At 36.1% G+C, this 13,547-nt stretch overlaps 1 protein-coding gene across 1 annotated transcript; it reads left to right on the forward strand.

Moving 5' to 3' along the window:
- The first annotated feature begins 12,526 nt into the window (after positions 1 to 12,526).
- LOC131858420 (uncharacterized) lies at positions 12,527 to 13,254 on the forward strand. The gene is made up of 2 exons (XM_059211654.1): positions 12,527 to 12,831; positions 13,029 to 13,254. The coding sequence occupies exons 1-2, from the start codon at positions 12,527 to 12,529 to the stop codon at positions 13,252 to 13,254; spliced, it is 531 nt and encodes a 176-aa protein (XP_059067637.1).
- Positions 13,255 to 13,547: the final 293 nt, after the last annotated feature.

The following is a 13,547-nucleotide window of genomic DNA, read 5'->3' on the forward strand; positions in this document are numbered from 1 at the left end:
GTCAGACATTGTACGACCCAAGCAAAGTGACCCGACTGAGACTGAAAATTGGTTACTAGTCAGTTTGAATGAAGCTACCGAGAAAGTTAACGGATTGAATTGCATGCAAAACTATGTGGAGTGCCTTCTATGGTGTAAATAATTTCATTGTGAGAAAATAGATTAGGTTTTTATTTGCAGGTTGTGTGTGTTTGTAAATACTTTGTAAACTATCTTTTCTCTGTCCTGTTTTGGACTGGTTTGTGCAAATGAAGTCATAACTCTATTCCCCATTGTGGAAACACCATGAAACCATGGGGAATGGAAGTGAAGACCTTTTACCATAGTAAAATGCAAGAAGGGCCCATGAAAGTGCAGGGAGGCCATGTAAAGACCCACTCCTAGGCGAGACTGGACAGTGCCCGACTAGGAGAGGTCAAGTTGCAGAGGTCTTGAAGAGCAAGGTTGGTCAGAGAAGAGTGCACCCTTTGGGGCAGTTGTAGAGGGGTGAGTGAAGAACCATTAGTGTGAAGTTGGAGCCTCCACAAATCTAGACAAGGTGGAAAAAATACAAAACATTCACTGAGACCCTGGCAGACCCTAAAAACCCTCACAAAAACCCTTGAAAACCTTAAAATCCACCTAGGGTAGTGTACGGACACTTGGAAGCCTAAAACCTAGAAAATCCTTGAGTCCTTGCCAAATGAATAGCAATTATTTTGGGAAGTTTCACAAGAAAGTGCATCATTTGTGAGAGGGAGCCCTAAAGGACCGGGTAGAGGCCTAATTGGTCCTAATCCTTGTAGCCCTATTTTGTAAGCAAAAAGACAAAATTGTGAAATCGGTAAGAGGTAGGAAGCTTGCAACCTCTTGGGGAAACTTGAATGGGTGGAAGAACCATGAATAGACCTGACCTAACCTTGTTAAGACCTTGGAATGTGTGGAACAAGCCTAGCCCTTATTAGCCATAGTAAGGGGTTTTGAGTCTCATGACTAGGTGAGACCTTAGGAGCAGCATTGCAACTCATTGGTGGGTGGATTGGGCAAGGTAAGGGGATTCCTCAAGCTAGGGAAGTCCTAGAGACCCTAGGGTGTGAAGAGAACACCAGGTGATCCAAGGAAAGGATCCAAGAGCATAGACTAGGCTAGTCTATCCCAAACCCCATCCCATCACTTGAGAGTCTTTGTGTGGTTAGTCTCGTTGGTTTTACGTGCTAGCTTAGGTTTAGAGTGTGTGTTGGGACCTTGTGTCATCTCCTAGCATGGGGGGTGGTTCCTTTGGTTCCACATGGTCGGGAGGTTGGTGTTTTTAGCCATTGGGATGTTCTTTTGGATTCTTCTTGCGTGACGTGGATTCTTCTTCATGATGTACTATGGATGTACCTTATAGCAGAGTTATGTAATGGATAAAATAAAATGTATGTAATGTAATACTTTTAAATATCATAGATGGAATCTTGTAGTAGAAAGAGCTATGCTCATGATGTATTTAATGTACTTCTATTTGTAGATGAATTGTAGTTGGAAATTGGAATTAAGGCCTAGTTGTATTGTACTATTGTAGAGAGGTGATCTTATGAGTCATGTAAATGAATGTATTATAGTTGGAATAGAATGGAATTACATTATGAATTAGTTGTATTATCTCATGGGATGATTAGAGGCCAGTTAGAATGTTAAATAATGTTGAAAGAGGAATGTTCATAGAGTAATAAATGAATATGTTATAGGATGTTAAATGGGTTTAGTAAACATTAATGTTTCATATAGATGCATTGGTAGAAAGAAAATTATGCATATCATGGGAAGTAAGTAATGTTGTAGGTTGTATATCTCATAAGTAGATAAATATATTATGATGCATTAATGAAGGTGAAATATACGTTTCGTGTGCGTAGTATGCTATTGTGGAAATGAATTTAGGTAATGATGCTAAAGTACCCTAGGGAAAGACTAATGATGTTGTAATATTTCCGCTTGCGTTAATTAATGAAATGAGTAATGATATATGCTCATATTGGTTAATTGATGAATGAATGTAAATAGATGGAGATGTTATGTGTTGCATTAGTTGTTATTAGATGTTAATTTTAAAAAAAAATATTATCTCCATTTGTATATTATTGTTTAGTTTCTTTAGGGTATTTTGGCGGGCATTACACATTCAATGATCTTCTTTATGGAATCTAAAAGTACATTTGTCACATTAGTAGGTCTTTAATCCATAATGGAAGTACTAGGCAGAGTGTGAGGTTCTACAATTGGTTTCTTCTCATCTCCATATTCCTTAACCACTTCCGCTATCTTGTTTCCATCTTTAACCTCTTCTTTATTCAATGTTTCTTCCTTATGCTCACTCTATTTTTCAACTTTGTTTTCATCCTTACTGACTTCCTTGCTGACTGTCAGTTCAGATATACTCTTCTTATGTCCCTTTTTTGCTACTGCTTCCACTTGTGCTTCTACCAGTTTCTCAATGTTAGGCTAAGTATCATCAGTTTTCTTACCTTTATCTGTTTCCTTATCCATGATGATGTTAAAGTCCAGAGTGTCTTCATTTATAGTAAATTAAATGTCAGACTCCGGATATTTGGTTATCTTTTTCCATTTCTTCTTCCTTTTCTTTAGATTGATTGTTAGTTTGTGTCGGTGCCTCTGCAATTATTGGTGAGGTGTCCCGTGCCAGTGGAGGAAGGTTATCCTTGACCACAATATCAGGTACACTACCAATTTTCCCCTTACCTTTATCTTTCTGATATACTTTAGTAAAATATTTATCTATTTTTTGTCTTTCCTTCTCTTCTTTCTTCACTCTTTCAACAAAAAATATATCCCACTTGTCTTCCATTTCATCTGCAATTTCCTTAACTCTGCCTTCTATAAGACTAACCTGCTAGTGACCACTCACAAAAACTGTTCTATTTGCCCCTGATATTAAATCACCAATTTCCTATTTGGAATTAACAAGATGTACAACAAGTATAGCTTTTACCTTTAATTTCTTATCAAGCTCCATTACAGACATTCTCTTAGCCTCTAACCTTAAGTATAAATCATTCGATAGATCATCTACAACTTCAATAAGAACTTTCTTGTATATATCTAGGTACAAATTAATACTTTCTTCTATGGTTTCCTTATCTGAATCCTTGAAAGAATGATACAGTTTATTTACATTACCAAGGTTACCATCTTGGGTGATTTCATTGATCAACTCTTCCAGTGAAAGAGTATCTAATGCCTTAGGTTTAGATTTCTTCTTTGGAGTCACTTTCTTCTTCAGACCACTAGGCTCTCTTATAGCTTGTTGTTCATTTCTCTATGTCCTTGACTTCTTGGGAGATGGAGCAGGTGTTGGTGAGGGTTTTCTTTTCTTCCTATACACTTATATTGAATTCAGCTACCTAATCAGTGTCAGAATTAGATGAAGTAGCCACATGGGAAATGTGATCTACCAATTATATGCTCTGATTGACTTTCTATCACACTAGTAGCAATACAGCCAAGATTCATCAATCCTTCTATAACATCCTTTACCATATTAGAAGCATCTTTCATAAATTTATCTCTTTTCTTCCTTTGCTTTTGCATGTCTACATCTTTCTCAATTGTTTTTGCATTTCCAAAAATTTCTTCGGATGGTTTCGGTGGAGCATCTAGGAGTATATAAGCATATGAATCTAAGATGTGAGAATCCACCTCATATCCCATTTCAGTAATCTAGACAGTTATGGGTCTAACTGCCTCCATCCAGATTTCATCTCTTTTCACTACAAAGCACATCTGTTTATCATATTTATCCACAACGCTTTAGGGAATCCTTTCCCTTTGTCTCATTTTAGCTTAGAAATTCTTGAAATAGTATTTTACCAGCTCATCACAATTAGATCCCATACCTATAATTGCCTCCTTTATCTATTTTCCAACAGGAATATCATAGGCAAAATTCTTATGTCCAATACCGGGGATCTCTTTTGAAAAGTAAAGCATTAAACACACTATCAGACTTCCAAATTTGAAGGTTCCTTTCTTATCACCTTTGATCTTGTGCAAATTCTCTAACAGTTCATCCTTCAACCATTCACAAATATTAATCTTTGGATTATTCAATATCATCTCATGTGCACTATGAATACATGAACTAGATACATAATTCAATCTATTAGTATGACCAACTTTATAGCCAACGACCATGCTAGTAAATTTAACATTTTTATCCTTTATATCATTGACCCTAAGTGACCAGTTGTCAAATGTAGCTCCAGTTAAGCTCATAACCTCTTTGTTAGGGATTTTCTTCTTCTTGTTAGGCCTACTACCGGTGGAGGGTAAACCAGTAACAACCCTTATAAATTCCTTGGTAATCTTAAATACTGAGTCCAACCACATGAATTCATCGTGAATCCTCCTAAGGACATAGAGGATGGATTCATCTGAGAATTCTGGCATAGGGAGGATATCTATGAAACTTAAATCCTCAACTACCTTGTGTTCCAATTTTACTACCCCATTCTTGTAAGTGATTGCATTCATGTACATGTTCATCAAATCTTCGGATCCTAAACTTTCTATGTAACAATGTATGTATTCCCTAGGGTCTTTAGTAAACGCGACTCCCTTCAGGATTCTAGAAAATGCACCAATAGAGTCATCCAGATTTTCTATCTTAGGAATGATCTTGAAAACAGGTCTAGGTCATTTTATGTTTTTCACAATGGTAGGGTTTACTACGAATTCGAGAACAAAAGATGAAGACATCATTGCAAAAGATAAATACCTTTTAACTAATAAATCCTTGAATTCTCTAAGAAGACCTTTGTTGCTTTACCTTTAGAATGCCTTTTCTCAATTTCGCTTTATTCGAATGCTTGGATGCTTGGTCAATTGAAATGAGAAGTTATTGAGCCTTTATAACCAAAAATTAACTTACAACTGCAATAAATGCTTCGTTGGTGAAGTGAAAACTCCACATATCTTCCTGTAAAGAAGAAATGTAACTTCTTACCACCAACTGAGGGTAAATGCATGATTTTCAATTTGTTACCTTACCCCTAAGGATTATTCCTTAGCTAGATGAAGAATCTCCTGCCAGTGCAGGATTACCCTGGTCTACTGGTGCAGTGATAGATTCATCACTTCTTTGATCTCTCTTCCTAATCCATTGTTTAGAAAATTCTTGCTTGATCTCAGTCATCTTTTCTTTACCTTTATCATTAGATCCTTTACTGTTCACCAGTACAATCTTACTTCTACAAAATTTTGCAATATGCCCAATCTTGTTACATGTATAACAAGTTACATTGTTTCTCTGAATAGCCTTTCCATAACCTTGACTGGTTTGAGTTCTGCATTGATTAGATAAATGTCCTAATCTACCACAAACATAGCATTTCACATTCATTCTGCAATTGTCTCCGTTATGACTATTTTTATTGCATTTGGAAAATTAACCGATGGGTAAGTCTGTATTCTGATTATTCCTAAATCTACACTGATTTTCTCTATGACCAATTTTTTTGCAACTAAAACATTTCCCATTAAATTTATAAGCAGTAGGTTGCCTTATTGGTTCGCTATTATCATGATTGTTTATAGTCTTGAAACTTTCTCCATGTTCAAATCCAAGTCCAATTGTTTCTCCATCAGGTTTCTGACTTTTCAGCATATCATTAAGATTATCTGAACTCTTCTTGAATTTGTCTTTGTATTCATTTGTAGTGACCAACTCACCTTCCAAAGTGCTAACTTGTCTCAAAAGTTCCTCTTTGTCATGTTGCATGTGAATCAAATCAATTTTAAGAATATAATTTTCATTATGCCTTAGAGATTCATCTAATCTTTCATTAAGTCTTCTGGCCAAATCTTCTTCATTCCCCTTTCTATCTTCAATATCCTTGCATAGTCTCATGCTTAAATATTGCATCTCATTCTTCATGTTACTATTCTCTTGTCTCAACTTCTCTGCAATATCTCTGAGAGTTTCTTTTTCTTCATCATCTTGATTTTGCAATTGTACATGTAATTCTTTTGTCTTATTCTTTGCTATAACCAGGTTATCTTGAAGTGCTTTGATGAATTCCACAGAAGTTGAAATCTTCCAATTTGATATTCTTCAATTTTTTTGCATCAAAATCTTCAAGAGCTCCTTCCAACTATTGTCTCGAACTTTCCATCGGTACCAGTTTCAGAATTTTCCTCAAGCTGTAAGGTTTCTGCAAATAGAGGACTAGGCTCTGATACCAATTGTTAGATACTTGATCAGTCCCAAAGATAATGAGAGGGTGGGGTGAATTAGTGTCTAACCAGTAAAAAAAAATTAAAACTTGTTTGCAAATTTATAACCCAAATTAATATACCGGTAAATAAGTAATAATGCAGTAAAGAAAAATAACAATATAACCATCAATGCACACCATAACACAAATATTTTTGGCGAGGAAACTTGGTAGGGGAAAAACCTCTGTGGGATTTGTGACCCACAATATTTACTCACTGGCCAATATGAATAAATATTACTTATACAATAGGGGCCTGCACATGCAGGAAGGCCAATAGCTAAGAGCTCACTGCTCAATAAAAATGGAGTCACACTGACTACACAATTGGATGGTTAAATACAATGATAATTTACTACTCAAAATAGCATCTGCAATGCTGGATTCAGTACTGGTTTAAACACTATCAGATACCTCTACCATAAACCTTGCTTCGCTTTTCTCTGCTCTTTATTCGCTCATAAAATAATTACATCATAATGCATATGCATTTATTCGCTCTCATATACCGCTTGCATTCATTGCCTAATTACATTTCCTTACTTGATTATTATATACAAAATGAGCTAGAAGGTCTCATACATATATGAGCCTTTACAATACACCATGTCGGCTATACAAATAATATTACAATACAAAACAATATAATTTCCATGTCAGCTAGGAGTGCCCGTAAGCTCTCCTATCTGTGTAGACTAGATGTTGGTGAGAATAGTCTTGTAGTGCCTATCGGTGGTGGTAGATGATGTTTGTTGCTGATATAACTTGTGAACCATATTACCAGTTGCTTTCCATCAATGACAATGTCAACTATTCTCATCTGAGTGTATAAAGCAAACAACAGTGTCATCGACATGACTTTATCCGATGAAGAAACACCAAAAAGTGGGAATACTAAGCCATAGGGATAACTCAAACTATGTGTGAAAGGAGTTTTGGGTTACGCCGATACTTGATAAGATAGACAAGGTAGAGAACAAAGGAGTAGGTTATCGGTATGACTTACATCGACTAAGGAGAATGCAGAGCGGATGTTTTGAAATCATCAGGATATCGGACAGCATAAGAAAAAGCTACCTCGATACCCAATAGGGTATATATCATGATGGATGGAGATGAGGCTTCATCGGGATAGCCTACACCAAATTAAGTGACTAGAAGAGCGACAAGGTAAAGTCCTCAAGTTGACATCGGCCCTTTGGAGGAAGACATTTTGTGCTACACTGATACCTGATGAGTAATTTGAAGCGGTTATCGAGAAGGAGACTTCATCAAAGGAGCATAAGCTGATGGATCTGTAAACAAACATGTCGGATCCCGATGCCATCGGGTCATCATAGAAACACAAGAAGGTTTGTCCTGACACTCGATAAGCTTTACAACAAGATGACCAAGAGGGAGGTTTCATCGGGAAATCATATGCCGATAAACTGGAGAAGTGAAAGGGAAGCACAAGCATGAATTAAATGTCATCGGGTCATCGAGGAGACATAAAATAAGTTATCCCGATACCTGATAAGGTGACCTAATGTAACGAATGAGATGCGGACTACCAAGGGGGATTCATCGGAATAACTTTTCACTATCGGAGGAACATATTTGGAGCTATGTTGAAACTCGATGGGCATAATGCAATAGAGGAATAAAAGGAGGGTGTATCGGAATGACATACACCGATGTGATATAAAGGTGAAAGAGGAATAAAGCCAGAAGTCGAAATGATCAGTGAGACTTATGCCGATTGAAAGGACGAGTGGCACAAACTAGTTGAATTATACGAAAAAGTTATGCCAATTAGCCATTGCAAAATTTGATTACAAATGGATTGACCCGCCATTATTAAATGCAGATAACGAGTAGATTGGTGTTCGCACATGGAAAATCATAGCAAGATTTTAGTTGAGTAAATGCTTTTATTCCATAAAATCCATATATGAAGAGCCGGTACAAGGATTTTGCATAATAGTTTGAAGCTAACATGGATATTGAAACGAAATTAAAATACAAAGAATTAAACTACAAAAAGCTCAAAAGATTCAAATATGGAGGGTGCCAATACTAAGGGTAAGAGGAAGGTCATAGAAGTCTCTGAAAGTGATTCTAAAAGGTCTAAAGGGGGACAAGGTGTGCTGAAACAAAATTTGAACTAGGACATGATTGATCAAATGAGCTCACCAAGAGCCAAATCCTGGAGATCAAAGGTTAACCTAGTTATCCGTGACCAGCTAGAGGATGATTTCAAAGAAATTGGCAATGTATGGACGAGGATTAGAGGTCAAAAATTATTCTTATATCATTATACACGAATAAATAAGATAGCCCCAATTTAAAACCCATGGATCACTGGATTGGGTAATCTTGTAGTCCCTAACATCTTTGTAAATGTCCAATTGATGAAAATATTGGCTAGGGCTTACAATGCTGCAAAAAGATGTATCCAGTTACCAAATGGCGACGCTTTCATCCATATCTTAGTAGCCACCATCCAGGAGATTTTTGGTCTAGGTTTTGAATCTAATGTTCCTTTGTCTTTTGAGAAACTATAGGAGGAGTATACAAAGATGGACACCATGTACAATGGATGGAATTTGGCCATTCATGAAGCTGAAAAGGGAAAATTGATAGAAGGGGACGGGCCCCCATTTGATATCAATATCTTCATGCAATATATGCAGTATACCTATATGAAAGGAGGTCAGGGGGGAGGAGTTGAAGTCCCAGATATAGCCTAGATAGGGCCTCTGGTCCTTGCTACTGACACACAGATACATGAGCTGAGGCAATTCAAATATGCTACTTATGTTGTTGAAAAAATACATGAGGGTTTATTGAGCCTTCAAAATAACCCTAATAAATCTTTTAAGTTTTACTCTTTGTTGATGCATCTGGTCTTGTTTTACGGATGACTCAGGGGAATGTGGCTTTAGGAGCTAAGGTTGAATATTCATGGTAAGGATGGAGAGGAGCAGCTTGTACAATTGTGGTGGTCATTGTGAGATTCATGTTTCATGAGAGCTCACTATATCAAGTTTGAATTTTTTTTGTGTAGCGTTTATTTAGAGATTTTGGAGTGTCTTTTTCGGAGGAAATCAAAAGATTCCTTAGACCCCATGAACATGGGGATAACAGAGTAAACCACAATTGGGGTGATTGCTATGTGTTCCAGGAATTCACCTATGTCAGGGTTTTCAGATTTGAAGGAGCTCCTTATGTGTCGCCGAAGCCTACACCTGATATGATTGCTTATCTGAAGATTGTAAGGTAGATGAGTGTCTCAAACGCAGTGCAATTTGGGGGTGCTCAGAAGCAAGTTTTCTTACCTAAGACCTTACATTTCGGTGATTTCACTATTGTCTCCACAAAGGCATATGAGATCATTGACAAGAGGTTGATAGAAGACTACAACCTCTATGAGCACATAGGTCAGAAGAACTATGACCCTGAGGGCTATATCCACTAGGGCAGGAAAAAGAAAAATCTATGTGATTACTTTCATGAGTATGTAGAAGCCTTAGATATCTAAAGGAATAAAGAGTTTGAGGAGGCTATGCAGATATTCCAAAGTTTAGAATGGAAACTAGATGAGAAGAAGCAATGGTTGCAGGAGATAGGAGAGGAAGAAGAGGCAGAGAGTGAGTCAAGAGAAAATGAAGCTATTTAAAGATTTAGGAGGCTTGAAAGGGAGGAATAACCTGAAGCACATGACATAACTGTTGCAAAGATAAATGCATATGTGGATGTTAGGCTAGAGGAGCATACCTCTTTTCTATCTGATGATGAGTTCATTAAGTCAAAGGAATTCAAGTCATTCTTGTATCACTTCAAGGGGAAAAGGCTAAGAGAAGCAATGCCTAACATAGCACTAGAGAATGAGGCAGAGATGCTTAGGAAAGTGAAGCAAGATATTGATGCCAAAGTGGAAAGCATGACTCCACAAAGGGGAAGGCAACTTCTTGTAGAGGTAGGGATTATCTTATTTCCATGCTGGGATCTTAGTGTGTCTTTCATTTTTGATATCCTGTTACATTCAGAGAAGAAGGATTTCAAATTGGACATTCAGGGCATGAATGAAATCTTCATTGGATCAAGATATGATTCAGATGATGAGGCTATGCAGTTGTAGGCTCTTTATCTTCCAAATAAAAGGCTAAAGATCATAGATGTGGACAAGGATTTTGGACACATGATGAAGTTGAAGGTTGGAGAGGTTGATCCCATGGTCATGTTAGATATGGGAGTTGATATCTCAAAATTAAACAAAGCACAGATGAAGATGTTGATGAAAGAAGTAGGAAAGTATAAATCGTTGTATGAAGAACTTTTGAGAAGTAGGGGATAGCCTATACCCCAGATAGCAGACGAATGTAAATTGAAAGAAAATTGTGAAGAGCTATACAAGGAAAACAAAAAATTGAAGGAAAGCATACAGAGCATAAGGACAAACATAACATGTGTCTTATTGACAAAACAATTTGAAAATTTGTAGAAGGTATTGGAGGAATTCTAGATTGTTTACCAAAAAACCATGGATAACACATTATCACATCAGAGAATCCTTAATAGGTTAAACATGCTACTGCATGATCAAACACTGAGTGACTAAAGGATCAATAAAGTCAAAAGGCTAATTGACACTCATCAAGAATTCACAACAGAATTAAATACTGAGTATGAGGAGTGTAAAGGGATCATGAATCATGGATTTCCAAGTGTAGTGGATGATGCAAGGGCCATGAAGGACAAGCACCATTAGATTACCAAATGGAGGTCTCTACTCAGTTTAGCCCTTAGTGTTGCCCGTGCAGATGCATTGGACATGAATGAAATAGGGGAGTAGGTTGAAGGTTTTGTTACAAAAAAGATAACACTCAAAGATATTATCTTCAACGCTAATACATATAAAGAGGAAAAATATCTTTAGCACATCCAAAAATGTGATCAGCGGCTGGATGGAAAAGGGTAATATATGTTATTGTCATGTGTTTTAGCTATAGCAGTTAAGAGGGATAGTTAGGAATTTTTGTTAGTCTTTGTTTGTACATATGAAAGGGCATGTCCTTTCATTTATATTGTTTGAGTCATGTATGTATAGAGAGTTGTTTTGTATTTTGTAGGACATAATGTAAGTAAGATTATGATCTTTTTAGATTATCTATTGGAATGTATAGTGTTATGTAAGATAAGTCCGTAGAAATGAAATCTATTTTGTGTGAACAAGTGTACTCATGAAGTATCTATGATTCTGCATTTTTTGTACACCAATTGTTCCCAAAAATCAATATACAAGGTCTCTTGTTTTCATCTTCAGATCATTTAGTGTCATATGATACTAATAATTTAAAATATTTTGGATAAATCTAAAGAAGATTTGTTGCAATTTTTTATCACCTATTGGTATAGAGATATCAGAATTGTTTTTGTTGTTCTCATAGCATAGATCGTGGATATTGCAATGATAGTTTGTTTCTTCACATCATCTCCAAATATTATAAGTATTTATCCATTAAATGACATGTAAACTATTAGATAAGGCATTGGTTTGTTTCTGGTTTCTTGTGAATAGATTGAGTGTCCACAAAGTCCTCACTGGAGAAATATCTTACTAGTTTTTACTCGCGTTGTTCTTTAATAACTACTCTTAGTTCCAATAGCATTCTGTTATAGCTTTTATTCATATTCAAATATACTGAGATCTTCAAATTAAAACAAGTTAAAAGCATATCAATAAAGCATAGTTGCAGGAAATTGTTTGCTAGTCCTGTAAACAACTAGATTAAACAGTTTAAATTCACTATAAAGAAATCTCTTTATGCTTTGGAGATTGGGGTATTCCCACCTAGGTCTAGTGGAGCCTAAAGTGTAGAGGAATTTGGTCTTCGACCATTCCTGTTTGTTGACCAAGGCTGATTGAGGAATCAATAAGATATTTGGCAAAGCTCTCAGATTTCCAATCTGTGGTTTTGGGAACCACCAGATTGGTGAATCTACTGGGGAGTTGTAATAAGAAGTATTCAGAATTTCTCGTGGTTTTGTTTCAGACTCTACTGGAGGAGGAAGCCCAGAAGATTCATAAAATTCTAATTCCTCTTAGGAGGTGTCGACTCTACATTTAATATATGAGTAATATTTGGTATGTTGAGAAAGTAAGGGAAACCCCTAGAAATTTGTCAATAAGATTCATGCAAGGGAGAAGATCTTTGCACAAGGGACAAGATAATCTTGTCCAGTTAAGCCCAAAAAGAAGAAACAAGGAAAAGAAATCAGTTTCAAAAATGACATTTGGGGGTTATAAGAAGTTTCCTCATAGAGAGGATGGTTCTCCATATCGTGATAAATTTGAAAATTTGAAGGAAAATCCTTTTTATAACTTAAATACAAAAGATGATAAAGGTGGTCATAATGAAACCCTGACCACTAAGAAACATGAGGACATACAGTTGGATGAAATTATTCATAGAATGGCTGATTTAAATGGAAATGAATCTAAAATGGCGAAGGCTCTTAAGAGACAATCAGATTGGGTATTGCAAAAATTTGGACTAGAAAGAGATGCCATTCAAAGCCCTAATTCAATCAGGTTTGAAGAAGAGAAGGGAAAAGATAAAGTAACTAGACTAACAACCCCTAGGTATATTCCCCTCACATGAGAAACTTGGAACAACCATTCAAGGTCTATGATAATCCATTGTCTGATGTTTTGGATAATAATTATGAAAGAAGGGATAAATGAAAAAATACACCCTATCATGAAAATAAAAACCAATATAATTATAGACAATACAATAATCATGATGATGATAGAAGAACTAATAGTGGGGAAATTACTGGTAACTGGAATAATAGAGATAGGATTAACAATGTAAGCAACAATGGAGGAAATCAGGGTAATAATGGAAACTATGGCAAAAATGGTAATGGGGACAACCAAAATGGAAATAACAACAATGGTGGTGGTAACAATGTACACAATGGTAATAATGGAGGATATAGAAACTATTAGGTTAACAACTATGGTTGCAGACCACCTATGACCATTGAGAGATATAAACAAGTGGATTTCAGTGGGATAGTTGGATATCCAAATCTGATTGCAAATGATTTAAGGTCAGATATTCCTAAATTCATAGGAAATGGAATTGATTTTGTATAGAAACATGTAATAAATATAAAAAATACCATTGAAGAGTTTGAAATCCCTCATGAAGATTTTTTTATGAAATTATTTGTTCAATCTTTAATGGAGGATGTAGGAGAATAGTATAGGAATATTCTTGACAAATGCATTGGTAGTTG

This window comes from Cryptomeria japonica, chromosome 9, assembly GCF_030272615.1.
Source record: "Cryptomeria japonica chromosome 9, Sugi_1.0, whole genome shotgun sequence".
In the NCBI taxonomy this organism is placed as follows: domain Eukaryota; kingdom Viridiplantae; phylum Streptophyta; class Pinopsida; order Cupressales; family Cupressaceae; genus Cryptomeria; species Cryptomeria japonica.

Excerpts from the sequence above, each read along its gene's own strand:
- LOC131858420 (XM_059211654.1), top strand. The coding sequence starts at position 12,527 with ATGACATTTGGGGGTTATAAGAAGTTTCCTCATAGAGAGGATGGTTCT. Across the intron at positions 12,832-13,028 it reads CAAAGCCCTAATTCAATCAG|ACAATACAATAATCATGATG; the intron begins GTTTGAAGAAGA and ends ATATAATTATAG.